Source organism: Ctenocephalides felis, unplaced genomic scaffold, assembly GCF_003426905.1.
Source record: "Ctenocephalides felis isolate EL2017-DRISC unplaced genomic scaffold, ASM342690v1 CF-g0.4_SCAFFOLD_01604, whole genome shotgun sequence".
NCBI lineage: Eukaryota > Metazoa > Arthropoda > Insecta > Siphonaptera > Pulicidae > Ctenocephalides > Ctenocephalides felis.
Window position 1 is genome coordinate 7230476 of NW_020537758.1, and position 13805 is coordinate 7244280.

Sequence of the window (13805 nt, forward strand, 5' to 3'; positions counted from 1 at the left end):
TAAATAGAAACACAATATTTACTGTAATAAATTATTATTATTACTATTATTATTACTATTATTTTTTTACAGTTTGGTTATGCTCAACGGTATCACCTACGGTGCGGTTAAAGATCAATCGTCCCTGTACGATCCTAAAGTGGTTCAAATCCAGTTGACCAATTTGATGTCAAGATTGACACATGTCAAGTTCACACACTATTGGCCTTTGTTGCACTGTCCCAAATATAAAAATGGTAAGTTCTTTTGTATACGTAGATAGGCCTATTCATAGATTAAGGGATCACGTGATCGATTTTTCCAAAAATCGAAATTGAAAAATTTTGCTTTACTTTTAATTTTAATTCTGGCTAAAGTTCTAATGCTCTTTAAACAAATAATTTCAACTTTGCATTTCAGTTTATATAATTCTTATAAATGTTAAGACAATATTACAATATTAATAATAATCTATTTGAAAACATTCAGTATTCCTCGAACATTTCGTTACGGTACGCGAAGTTCCAGCAATTTGCCTTAAGGCAAGATGCCATACACCATTAGTATTTAATTAACCGCATATAAATTTTTAATTAAATAAATCGTCTGTTAATTCACAGTATTAAACATTTATTAGTTCATTTCATTATCAATTATCCATTCGTTGACTTAATTATTTTTATTATTATTTATTTGTTTAGTTGATAATTAATTTATCTATTTGATTAACTATTTATCTATTTGTTTGTTTCTATTCAATAGATAATATTTACTAGATAGTAGAGTAATGTAATAAATGCGAAATATTAATTAAATTAATAAAAATAAGTTAAATGAATGGTTAATAAAAGAGATTGATTAAAATTAAGTACATTTATAAAAAAAAATCATTCAAATTAATTAATAATCAAGAACATTGTTGAAAATATAACAAATTGATAATACTAAAAGTACTTAATAAACCATCAAGTTCATTATATCAAATCAAGTAAAATCTGAAAAATTCATGGATAAACACTGCAAATCTAGTAATTAATAAAAAAAATTAATCATTTTTATTAAAAATTCATTAGTTATGTAAATTGTTGAGTTGCTAATTAAATTGAAATATAATGACATTAATTATTAAAATGTCTCGATGAGAAGGGTATTTTTTTAAAACCTTTTCATTTATTTTATTTTAATTTAATATTTATTTTAATTTAATAGTTTTTAAAAGTCGTGCTTTGTACTTGTATAGTGATTGGTGCATTATATTTTCCGTGTTTTTTGTTAAAATTATTTGTATGCGCTGAAGATTGGTCAAATCAGGACCCGAAACGTTTGACAATATAACATTTTACTTCAATAAAATAGTTTCAATTAATGGATGGACGCCCAAGAACAACTTTATTATAATATTTTACAATCTGAGAAAACCTCTCAATTTATATTATATATATATATATATATATATATATATATATATATATATATGTACACCGAGTACCCCGTTTTACACGGTACTCGTTTTACACGTTTTCGATCCTACACGGTTTTTGAAAATAATGTTTTTTAAAGAAATTTGTTAATTTTGCATTTTCATGAAATTATAAACACTAAACTCTAATTTGCATATATCTGCAATAACATTTTTTTTGATTTACTGTCAAAATACAACTCTACAAAATGTATATTATAGTTATAAATTCTTAGTAATCTATAATGGAAATCTATAGATTAAGATAGGAACTTCCCGTTTTATGATCAAAACTAAATTTTATGTGTGTATTAACTAGTTTGCTTGAAATATTAAAACAAAGAGCTTCACTTATTGTTTTTAAATTTTGTTTTTTATTTTTTTTTCATAATTGATAGCGTAAATTTAACAAAGGCGAATAAATCTTCACAAAATCTTTAATTTATAGAAAAAATATAGTTTGACAATGGCAAAAGATGAAAATAAATAAACAAGAGAGTAACAAAAAGGTTATATCTTATTATTATTATTATTATTTGCTTTTATCTTACCTTATATTTTATATACGGATATCCTTTTAATGAAAATACTATCGTATTTTTCATTAAGCTACTAGATGTTAAATTATTTAGCAGTTGTAATAAATATTGTAATTAAAAAAATATATCTGTACGAACCGATTTTAATTTTCATCTATAAAGAAAATCCAATACTTAATACATTTAGTTTTTTTCATATTTGCTTTATTATTGAAATAATTAATTTTCATATATTTTATAAATTTGTTCGATGTTAATATATTCATATTTATTTCTCGATAAAATAGGCTTTTTTATTTGTGATTTTTGTTTAGAACGGATGACATCATCATTAATATTATTATATATTTAAATATTGTTACTGATAGAAAACCTGATGATGAAACATTTCTAGTTCCGAAACGTCGTAATTAAACATTTAGAAAAAAAACTTATTGTTTTTTGTTTGTTGGATTAACTGTTCGGTAAAGAAACCCTTATCAATTAAAATCTAGAAAATAACAATATATATATATATATATATATATATATACATATATGTATTTATTTATTTATTTATGTATATATTTTTTTTAAATTTCAGACATAATAAGAGGAAGTACAGAGTTACCTTTGATCATTCGAGAACGCGATACAGAATATCAGTTCCATCGAATAATTTTATTCAACAGGCTACTAAAGGTAACACACACACTAATATATATATATATATATATACAATATCAAGATATATATATATATATATATATATATATATATATATTTCAAAGTGACTAGCAGCCCATTCGTCGAAATAAAAAAGGTATAAAGTATTAAAAACTTTTATTTATACGTTTTGACACAAGATGCGTGTCATCATTCAGCAACACAGGACAAAAACACTCAAAAAAAAATTGTTTTATTTTTTAAAAAAAAAACTTATAACATATTAGAAGAATACTTTATACCTTTTTTATTTCGACGAATGGGCTGCTAGTCACTTTGAAATATGTTTCAACGTCGAAAAAACTATCAAGATATATATATATATATATATATATATATATATATATATATATCTTTTATTTCCCAGGGTTACCCTTACACAAGAGACATGCTCCTCTCCGAGTGCTCAATCGACATTCCGCCCCTATATAGAGGTGAAATTTGGGCATGTCTCCTCGGAGTAAACTGTTTGGAGATCGAACGAGAAAAATATGCATCCATCGACAAGGAAACTCCAACACAGACCGACAGGCAGATCGAAGTGGACATTCCAAGGTGCCATCAGTACAATGAATTATTATCATCCCCTACAGGGCATGCGAGTCTGAAGAGGATATTGAAGGCTTGGGTGCTGAGCAATCCCCAGTACGTGTATTGGCAGGGGTTGGATTCGTTGACTGCGCCGTTTTTGCATTTGAATTTCACTGACGAAGGTAATAATAGATGATTGTGTTGGGTAATAATAATAATGGGTAGTCAAACTTCAACACGATTCAGGGAAGAAATAGTGTGAGAGGTTTTTTCGTATTTCCATTTCGCACCGCAGTCCCTGAGATGGGCTTATTAACTTTCTTAATAAGTTTAAAACGTAAACTTAAAATACAAATCGAGTTTTTGAGAAAACTGAGTATCGGATTTGAATGATCTAAAAAACATTCAATTTGTAATGATTAGGAGAAGAGGTGATTAGTTTTTGACAAGGGCAGGTCCCGCCATTTCGAAGATACAGAGCAAAAAATGGCAGTTTTTTGAGTGAACTCAGCGTCAGATTTGAATGATCTAAACCGTTTCTGCTTGTATTGACAAAACAATTGCTTTTGAGGATAAAAAATTGTTCCATCTTTTTTTATTTTCCATAATTTTTTTTTTATAATTTTGGATTAAAAATTCAAAAAATTACCCAGGCTAAGCACAGTCTAAGCGCCACTCTGGTACAGATGTTTACCCAAGTGCGTTTAGACTGTTTATGCACTGGAGCACTTTTCCAATTTTGTGAAAACTATTGAAAAATGTGAAAATGCCCCCAAGCTAAGCACAGTATAAGTGAAAATGTCGCACAGAATTATTTGCAAATGCGCTTAGACTGTGACTTTACGGGAGCACTTTTTCAATTTGTGTAAATTAGACGATTGTTAATGTTCTGGAGATAAATTGATTTATTAACTTCCCGAAGGAGAAGTTTATGTTTTCATCAAAAATTCCGATTCGCTAATTTTATGTTTTCTCCTGGACGTTGCAAGCCATTCTGAATCGAATGAGACCAAATTTGGAAAAAGTATGTATGTGTGTGTGTGCGTGTGCGCAAACAAATTTTTTGCCGTAAATCGACGTGTTCTCAAAAACTGCTAGACCGATTTTAAAATTTAAAAGCCATTCGATGTATCTCGATAAGGACTAGCGTTTATCAATTTTGTGCGACCATCGGCCGAGCCGTTTCTTCGTAAATAGCAGAAAAGTGAAAAATTTTTGACCACGTTTTAGCCCGCAGTTCTGAATCGATTTTGAAAATTCAAAAACCGTTCGAAAGATATTGGTTGAGAATCGTGCTGATTAGTTCTTGGTAAAGATCGGCCGGTCATTTTCTTGTAATAAAGTGTTAAAAAATTTTTTTCGACGATTTTCGAATATACAATTGCGCGTTGCAACTAACTTTATTTAAATTTTTTGTATCAGAACATATAAAACAGTTCATGGTAAAATATATTAAATTGTATCTAGTTTCCAAAAAGTAGAGTGCCCTAGAAAAAATCTTCAAGTTATATGAAGAAATGTAAAAAAATGTCCGGTATCTACATATTGGAAATTTGTAGAATATACAATCGCGCGTAGCAACTAGCTTTATTTAATTTTTTTGTATCAGAACATATAAAACAGTCTATGGTAAATCATAGTAAATTTAATATAGTTACTACAAAACTAAAAAAAGTAGAGTGCTCGAGAAGAAATTTTCTAGTCATATGAAGAAATGTGAAAAAATAACCGCTTCTTACCAATCGATAGAATATTAACTTAAAATACAATTTTCATTTTATCAGTTTTTTTATTATTCAATATATGATTATCACAAGGTCGTTCATCTATATTTTATATAATTATAAAATTTATAATATAAAATTTTAGCATAAAATTGTTCTAAATATCATATACGAGGGCATAAATAAAATTAACTCTATATTCAAATAAATTTAGCACCCAAAACTTGTTTTAGTTTACTTTGAATCAATTTTCTAATCAGACGTTTCATCGACGTTTTTTTAAAAACGCCTGAACCGATTTCAGAAATTTAAAAGCCATTTGATGTATCTCAATGATGACTTTAGTTTGTCATTTTTGTGAGACGATCTGCCGAGCCGTTTTTTTGTAATTTGGAAAAAAGTGCTCATATTATCGAATCGATTTTAAAAAATCAAAAACTGTTTGAGGGGAATGATACCGATTCGTGTTAGGTGAAAATCTACAGAGCAGTTTTTTTGTAATTAACTGTTGAAAAAAATTTAAGCCGATTTTTATGGAACTTTTTTTGGTTCCATAGTCACATTCTAAACGCTTTAAATCTAAGGACGCTTAGTTCACTCAAAAACTGCCATTTTTGCATATTTAGCATCTTCGAAATGGCGGGACCTGTTTTTGCCAAAAACTAATCAGCACATCTCCCTATCAATAGGAATCGAATGTTTTTTAAATCATTCAAATCGGTTGATCCGTTCTCTCAAAAACTCGCTTTCTACTTTCTGCACTCTTTGCTCCATATCTCCGTAACGGCTGGACCTGCCTTTGCGAAAAACTAATCAGCACATCACCCTGTCAATAGGAATCGAATGTTTTTAAACCATTCAAATCGGTTGATCCGTGCGCCCGAAAACGTGGACGAAAAAATGCGGACATACAAAACACACACACACATCCATTTTTTCTGAGGTATGCCAGTAAAATGTTCAGAAACCTTCAAAACGTCGAGAAATGCAAAAATTTTCATTTGCGATTTTTGGCCCATTACTATAACTACCCTACGGGAAGTTAATTATAAAAATTATTGATTTTTGAAAATTAACTTTTAGAAAATTCTTCGAGTTAACGTGTTTGTTCGTTTCCAATTATGTGTAATAAATCCACTCGGATTAATATTAATGACTCATGAATTAATTTATTTTTTTATTGATTAAGTCGATTATTTAAACATATCGGAAAGTTCACGTAACTTGCCTCAAGGCAAAGTACCAATACCAACTAGTTCTATTTTTTAGCTCTTGCTTACGCAAGTCTCTCAAGATTCGTGAGCAGGTATCTTCGCGGATTTTTCCGCAAGGATAATTCCAAGGTGATTGGGGAATATCTTGGAAAATTTTCCCAACTAACAGCATACCACGAGCCCAAATTGGCAGTACATTTGGCGAACATTGGATTTATTCCAGAGTTGTTCGCTATTCCTTGGTTTTTGACCATGTTCTCACGTAAGTAAATCAAAAAACTGTAATTTATTTAAATAAAATAATTATTTATACCAAAATCTTTCACTTCAGATGTCTTCCCCATTCACAAAATCCTGCATCTCTGGGACAGACTTTTGTTAGGCGACAGCTCCTTCCCTCTTTACATAGGACTATCGATCCTAAAACGTCTCGAATCAGTCCTGATGTCATCAGGATTCAACGAATGCATCCTTTTATTCTCCGATCTGCCAGAACAGGACATAGAATCCTGTCTGGAGTACTCCACTGGTCTTTACGAGAGCACCCCCAAAAGTATCACATGGAGATGCAACGAGGCTGATAGGGGAGACCAGGAGAAATTAGACGAATTCGATATATCTGATGTCGAGATTAAGGATTTGCAGAAGGAGTTTTGTCCTAGGATCAGTGCTAAGGATTTTGTGGGGCTTTTGAGGGAACGGAATGAGGAGCTGCTGGCTGTTGATATACGCAGTTCTATACAGTAAGTGGAATTGATAGTTTTAGAAGTATTAGCAAGTTTTAACTAGAGTAACCGCTTAAATAAGGGTGATTTTTGGGAATTTATATTAAAAAAACTACTTTATCAATCATTTCAAAATTTTAGGAATATATTTATACATGTTTTAAGAATACATAGTAAAATTTTTGAAGAAAAAAATTAAATATTTTTTAAATTATCGTCGATGTCCAACGGCGCGATAAAAAAAGGCCCTTAACTGCTGCAGTGATTCCGGCCTTCTACTTGGATGAAATTTAAAACCAAAAATTCTCGTTAAACTAGATAATATTGTCTGTAAAATGAACTACGATGAAAAAAATAAATCAAAAATTGACAAAATGGCGGCGTTTTTATTAAAAAAAAAGTCGAATTTTACCCAAAATTTTGGTCGTTTTTCGACAGCCAAAATTTGATTTTTGATCCGATCAAAAAATCGATAGTTCATTTTACGGAGAACTATATAAAGAACATGTAAAAAAAATTTGATAGTGATCGGATCATTTATTTTTGAGTAATCGCTGCAGCAAATTCGGAAAATGCCGTTTCGAGAAAAACGCGTTTAAAGAATAAATGATTGTTATACTATATACTATATATATATATACTCTTTAAATGGCTGTAACTCAAAAACTATTTGAGATATCGATTTAAAATTTTTATATATTATTTTTAAAGGTATAATCTACCGAAATATGACAAAAAACAAAAATCGATTTTTTCGAAATTTCACACTAGTTGTGCCCCTTAAACGGTTTGCCTGGGGTAAAAGATTTATATGACGAATTTGTACTAAATTAATATGTAATTTAAAATATTGTCTAATATTATAAAGTCCTACAGCAACTCGATGTATTTTAAAATCTTTTTGAACGTTGTAAGTACATTGATCTAGTTTTATTTCACGTGTATAGAGGTAGATACGTTTATTATATTTTGTAACTTTTGAATCGTTTGTCTGGGTTTGTTTTCTCAATGGATGTTTGATTGAATTTTGAAGGACCAATTTGTTGTAAACACTTTTATTTGTAACTTTATGTATTTAATTTATATTAATTACAAGTTATAGTTCTATTTACAATAATTTTAAATGTTGTTTTTTATAGTATTGATTGACTTGATTTTTTATTGATGATATTTTGTTTCATATTAATATAAATCGCACCCTTTGATATGGCGCGAACAGGGGTGAATGAAATATTTTGTGAATTTATGCAAAATTAAATTATTGATAATATTGTCTAACATTATAAAGCCTTACAGCAACTCGGTATACTTTAAATTGAATTTGAAACTTGACAAATGTTCTAAACGCATTTTGCGCTTTATGCATTTATTGTAAACTAATATGTGCATTTATTTAGTATATTTCTTGTAACTTTTGAACCGTTTGTTCAAAATTGTAAATAAAATATTCTATAAATTTGTTCAAAATTAAATTAAGTATAATCTTATCTAATATAATAATGCCCTACAGCAGCTTGGTATATTTTAAAATCGCCTTAAAGCACAGAATATTTATATTAGTATGTTCATTTTTTATACTTAAGGGGGTATTCAAGTGTAGAGCGATGCATTTTAGGTCATTTTTAAAGTATCGTAAAAGAAAGCAATGAATGATTTTACCATCCATTTTTTCACCACTTGTTTGTTAATATTATTAAAATACAAAACAAAAATTAAAAAATAAAAAAGTTGAAAATTGTAAAAACTGGCAGCTGATTAAGTGGGTGGTCTCAAAAAATTGGCACCTTAGTCTTGACATGATTTCATCCCTCCTAGCCATCGGAAATTCAAAAAATAAATAGATTATTAATCTACAATGATGTCGCAATCGGCTGAACTAGCGATGAGCAAAAAAATTTTTTTTCACAAATCGGCGACTGTGTGAAAAAAAAAGTTGTTTTTACTGTTCTTTTGAGTTTTTCGATTTTTTTAAAAATATTAAAAATTGGAATTTGTGGATAATCCTAGTTCGGGCCATAGATAGGTCTATAAACAAGACTCTCTGAACATTTCAAGTGAATCGGTCGATTAAAACTCAAAAAATCGTGTCAACAGCACTAAAAAAAAAGTCTGTTCTGAGAAAAACGCATTTAAAGTTTTGCGTCAAGCCAAACCAGTATGGAGACCGAGTCAGTAAAATGCCTATATCTCCGAAAATAATTCAAATTTTCAAAAACCTTCTTGTACCCATATTCTTAGATACTTAAACTTTGAAAATATGAAATAAAAAAAATCGATTTTTTTTAATTTGTATACTAGAATTACCCCCAAACAAAAATCGGTGCGCTTCAAATCTCGATACAAAAAAAAAACTAATCAATGAAGTGCCTCTGTGCTCTAAATGGTCTACAAATCTTAAACCGTTTGATTAATCTGAATGATGTATTAAGCAAATATGTTCAAAATTAAGTTATCTACGACTTTTACTTGCAACATAATGTCGTGAAGTTTCTTGGTATACTTTTAAATTGATGTCGAATATTGAGTTATAATTCTGATGCGTTGTCTAAAGAATCAACATTGAATAATTGGATTAACTAAATAATATTTAGTTTTATTTTTTCCGAGTTATTGCAGAGCCTAATTTGTAGTTTATTTAATTTGTCTCACATATAATTTTCACGAATCGGTTTATCTTTTTTTTTACAGATTTAGTCGGGCTTGTATCACCGGCAGCATTAACATTCCTTTCACATCCGTCCAATTAGACGCCAAAGATTTGGACGCATTTGGAGCCCCTGGTGTTGCCATTCAGAATCGACTTGGACAGGCCAATATTGTCGTTTTAGGCTGCGAATACGAAAACGTACTATTGGTAAGTAATAAATATATATATATATATTAGGTAAATTATCTAGTTTATGCATCTATTTATTATATCTCCTCTTGTAACTCTCAAACCGTTCGTCTAACTTAAATCAATTGTTCTACAGATTTGTGAAGAATTTAATACCCTATAAAAGCTTCTAATATTATAATGCCCTACAGCAAGTCGGTATACCGAAAATATTTACTTTTGTTTTCAGTTTTCCAAATTTCTAGTCGAATGTGGTGTGCCAAGAGTTTCGCATCTGCACGGAGGATTTAACATTTTATATTCAGTCACGCCAAATATATTACATGCTGCAATTAATTCTATAAATTTATAAATGAATTATATATATATATATATATATATATATATATATACGAATTATACACAATATATAAATCAAATTTTAATAACGTACTGTTTTTTTTATTCAAGGCCTTTGTTAATATATATTTGTCTTTAAAATAAATAAATATACTTGAAAAAAAATCTTTGTTGCTCTCTTTTACAGGTTAGTTAGTCTAAATTACATATAGTAATTAATTACCAATTCATAATGGTAACTATTATCTGATATACAACTCTTTATTATATATAAATATATATATAATATATATATATATATATATATATATATATTATTTAAGAATATAGTTAATGATGAATACTTGCATATATTTTATAAATCGAAATAAATGCCATTAGTATCTACTTATCTGGATATTTTATTTATTAGTTTTATATTTCAGGTATTGGGTAATTATATATTATATTTCAAATGCCAAATCAATTAATCATCACGGTTCCAGTTAGTTTTTCAATTAAGATAATCTTCTAAATCAGATATAATTTATTTATTGCAATAATAAAATCATTCACTAAGTATGTACTTTTATAAAAACTTATAATTTAAATAACATATTTTTGTCATGAAATAAGTTTATTTGTTTAAAGATATTGATTTATCTATTTAATAACACTTTTATTGTTAAAATTAAAGATTCAAAACAAAATTGGTTCGAGTTTCCGAAAAAGAGGCGTTCGAGTCACTGAAGCGCCATCTTCGACCGAACGAACTCGCACGCTCTGTAGTCGCACATCTACAAGTTTTCTTTGCACATCTATGGTTTATGCCAGTCTGTGGGATGTCATGGCATAAATTCGTTCATTTTCTCGTCGGAGTTGGTCGAACAAACATCGTGGAATAAAGAGGCCTCCCTGCCAATTGCTGCCTGGACTATAATTCGGTACGTTGTACTTGTGCTAAATACATTTCGCTTTACGGATTCACTCGGATTTCATTTCGTGTTCGACAGTGTTGCGCTAATACTAAAGTCGTATTAGTGCCATAGACGCACGCCGGATATGTTTCATTTCATAATGTCTACTGTTAAATAAAATTATTTCGTTGACTATGCAAAAGTTTACAATCGAAAGGCTGCCGGACCTTGTGCAACGTATTCGAAATTTGTGAATATTTTGAACTCGGTTATAAGAATTCCGGGAATATTTTTTATTCACTATTGAAAAATCCCGGAGTTGTATAAATTCAACCGCTATTTTATAAACATTTTTATCATTGAGAGACTTGAGTATTTTGTGAGTATATGTATATATTATTCAATTTTAATATTTATTTATATTATCACCAGGTGCTAACTCATTTCGATTTGTAGATAACAAGAATTGCGTATATTTGACCACAATCATTCTATGATTCTCTGGAGCAACTGAATTGTACTCAAAGGCAGCTTTGGTGACGTATCAACATCATTCACTAATCTCCATTAGTGTTTAGCATAATTTAATACTAATTTCTGTATATTACAGGTGCAGGTATGTTTGAGTTTGGGGCAGTCAGTTACTACAGTAGTTTTGTGCAGAATCTTTCAGTTTTCATGCTAATATTATTACTGCAATGCACTCATTCTGGTTTTATTAGAATTGCATTTGGCCGAATGTATTTATTAAACAGTGAATTGACCCAAGATATTAAATGATAATTTTAGTTTTTGCTTCATTTTTTACAAATTTACATAATCATTAAAGCGTTAGCTTTTACGATTCCGATGACCATTTGCATGATTTGCATCCATTTACTAACTAATAATACTAACAAACACTAACAGACACTAATCTATTTAACTACTAATAAATAATATGGTCGTTTGAATCTTTTAGGATTATGCAATGTGTATTTGATGTATTACATTAAATTTAAATTTTCACTGTTTTCAATTTTTGTCAATGCATTTCATACAAAACCAAGTGCAATTATTAAGCCGCTAGTAAATTTCTGCATTATATTTCTGGGCATCAAGATGAAATCACATGAATACTACAATATAGCATACCAAGCAAATTGAGTATTGAACAGCCAAGTATAGGATGAAAATGTAGTTTACATTCAATATATTATTATTGATGAATAATACTTCATATGTTCTATATTTGCCGTTTTGTAACCTTATAATTTGTTTTTAGGCATATTTAAACAGCCACTGTGATTTCAACACCATGGACAACTGGATTGATACGATTGAAATATTCATTTTTATGACCACAAACTTTTTAAAGAACTATGAATAAATGCTCTTTGAGCAAGTTCAAGTAAGTGACTAATAACCAATATTTAGCTTAACATTATTTTTATGTAATGTTAATTTGTTTAATATTTAATTTATTTTTGCATATATTTTACAACTTATTACTGCTGCTCTGCTCACTGACTCCTTCACCAGGAATCTTTCCAGAAACATTATACCAGGTGTGTGTTTATCCATAATCAGTACAAATATGAACAATAAATAACCTGTTTATTTTTTTTCAGGTCCTTTCAACCGCTGCTGCTCTGCACTCTGACTCCTTCACCAGGAATCTCACCAGAAACATTTTACCAAGTATGTGTTTATCCATTACCAGTATAAATGCAAACTTTATTAAAATGTTTCTTTTTTGCAGATTTTCTCAATTCAACTATCACTGCCCCTGATGCTAAAAACATCATGAGTTTGGAGTACTCATTCATGTAAATGATTCGCAAGTGGTTTTTTTTAATAACTGCCCATAATTATGCATGATTAACTTAACTCTTACTAAATCACTAACACGACTAACCTCACTAACTTAATCAGTTATTATAAAAACCATTTGCTGGGTTTTACAATGAATGTCTTGCTGAGGTTGCTTGAAAGACAGCGCTGATTGATTTATCAGGTAATTTATTTTTTATAGTATATTTTATGAGACTTGTTACTAATTTATTGTTTTTGTTCATAGGGTAAACGAAAACTTCAAGCCAAGTAGTCTTCAACTCTCAACTTACTCAAGACTTGTTCTCCAGCAAAAACAATCGCTCGAACTACTAATTATGTCGTCCTAAGTAACTACCTCCGTCTTGTCGTCAGGGAAGGTGTCTACTGTGATATATAGATTAGTTAAGTGCATAAATGTTAATGAAATAATGAATAAATATATTGTATTTAATTCAATTTGTTGTTTTAATTTAATTATGAGCCACTTTACGGCCAAATTACATCAAGCTGTAGCGTAAATTACGAAGATATTTAAACATTTCTAACTTAATAACAAAAATTTCTTGTGTTATCAATAGGGATACTTATTAAGTGCACTTTTTAGTGTAGACAATTGTGCAAAACAGTTTCTTTACTGTTTGGGTGTTTGCAACCATCTTGCCGCATCTTGCTTAAGCTCTTTATACCTTTGCTTTTCGATTCGGTGGAAACGCGTTGACAATGGACTTTGCTTTTTTCCAAACACTTATGTTAGTCGAGTGCCTTAAATATTTAATACGTCGGACCATTTCTTTAAATATGGTGCACTCTTTTTCTTAGCTATAAATATCACTTAATTTAATATCATCCTGTGTTATTAATACATATATAATACTAAAATATATATATATATATATATATATTATTGTGTAATAGCAATCGATAATGCTGCATTGTGTAAGAGCGATGCTCAATTCGATATCGATTGCAGTCATTATCACAATCAGCAAATATTTTAAATACGCCATCGTAAGGTGTTTGTAGTCCCAGTTTAGAAGTATATA

General features: G+C 29.3%; 1 protein-coding gene across 1 annotated transcript in view; it reads left to right on the forward strand.

The window, feature by feature from the left end:
* LOC113373287 (TBC domain-containing protein kinase-like protein) overlaps nt 1–12759 on the forward strand; it is a 33445-nt gene extending 20686 nt beyond the window's left edge. The window contains exons 8-17 of the mRNA XM_026613595.1: nt 73–236; nt 2561–2658; nt 3050–3395; nt 6207–6413; nt 6483–6894; nt 9565–9730; nt 9942–10040; nt 11558–11563; nt 12558–12627; nt 12689–12759. Coding sequence (XP_026469380.1) covers nt 73–236; nt 2561–2658; nt 3050–3395; nt 6207–6413; nt 6483–6894; nt 9565–9730; nt 9942–10040; nt 11558–11563; nt 12558–12627; nt 12689–12759 — 1639 coding nt within the window. The remainder of the gene's footprint in view (nt 1–72; nt 237–2560; nt 2659–3049; nt 3396–6206; nt 6414–6482; nt 6895–9564; nt 9731–9941; nt 10041–11557; nt 11564–12557; nt 12628–12688) is intronic.
* The last annotated feature ends 1046 nt before the right edge of the window (nt 12760–13805 follow it).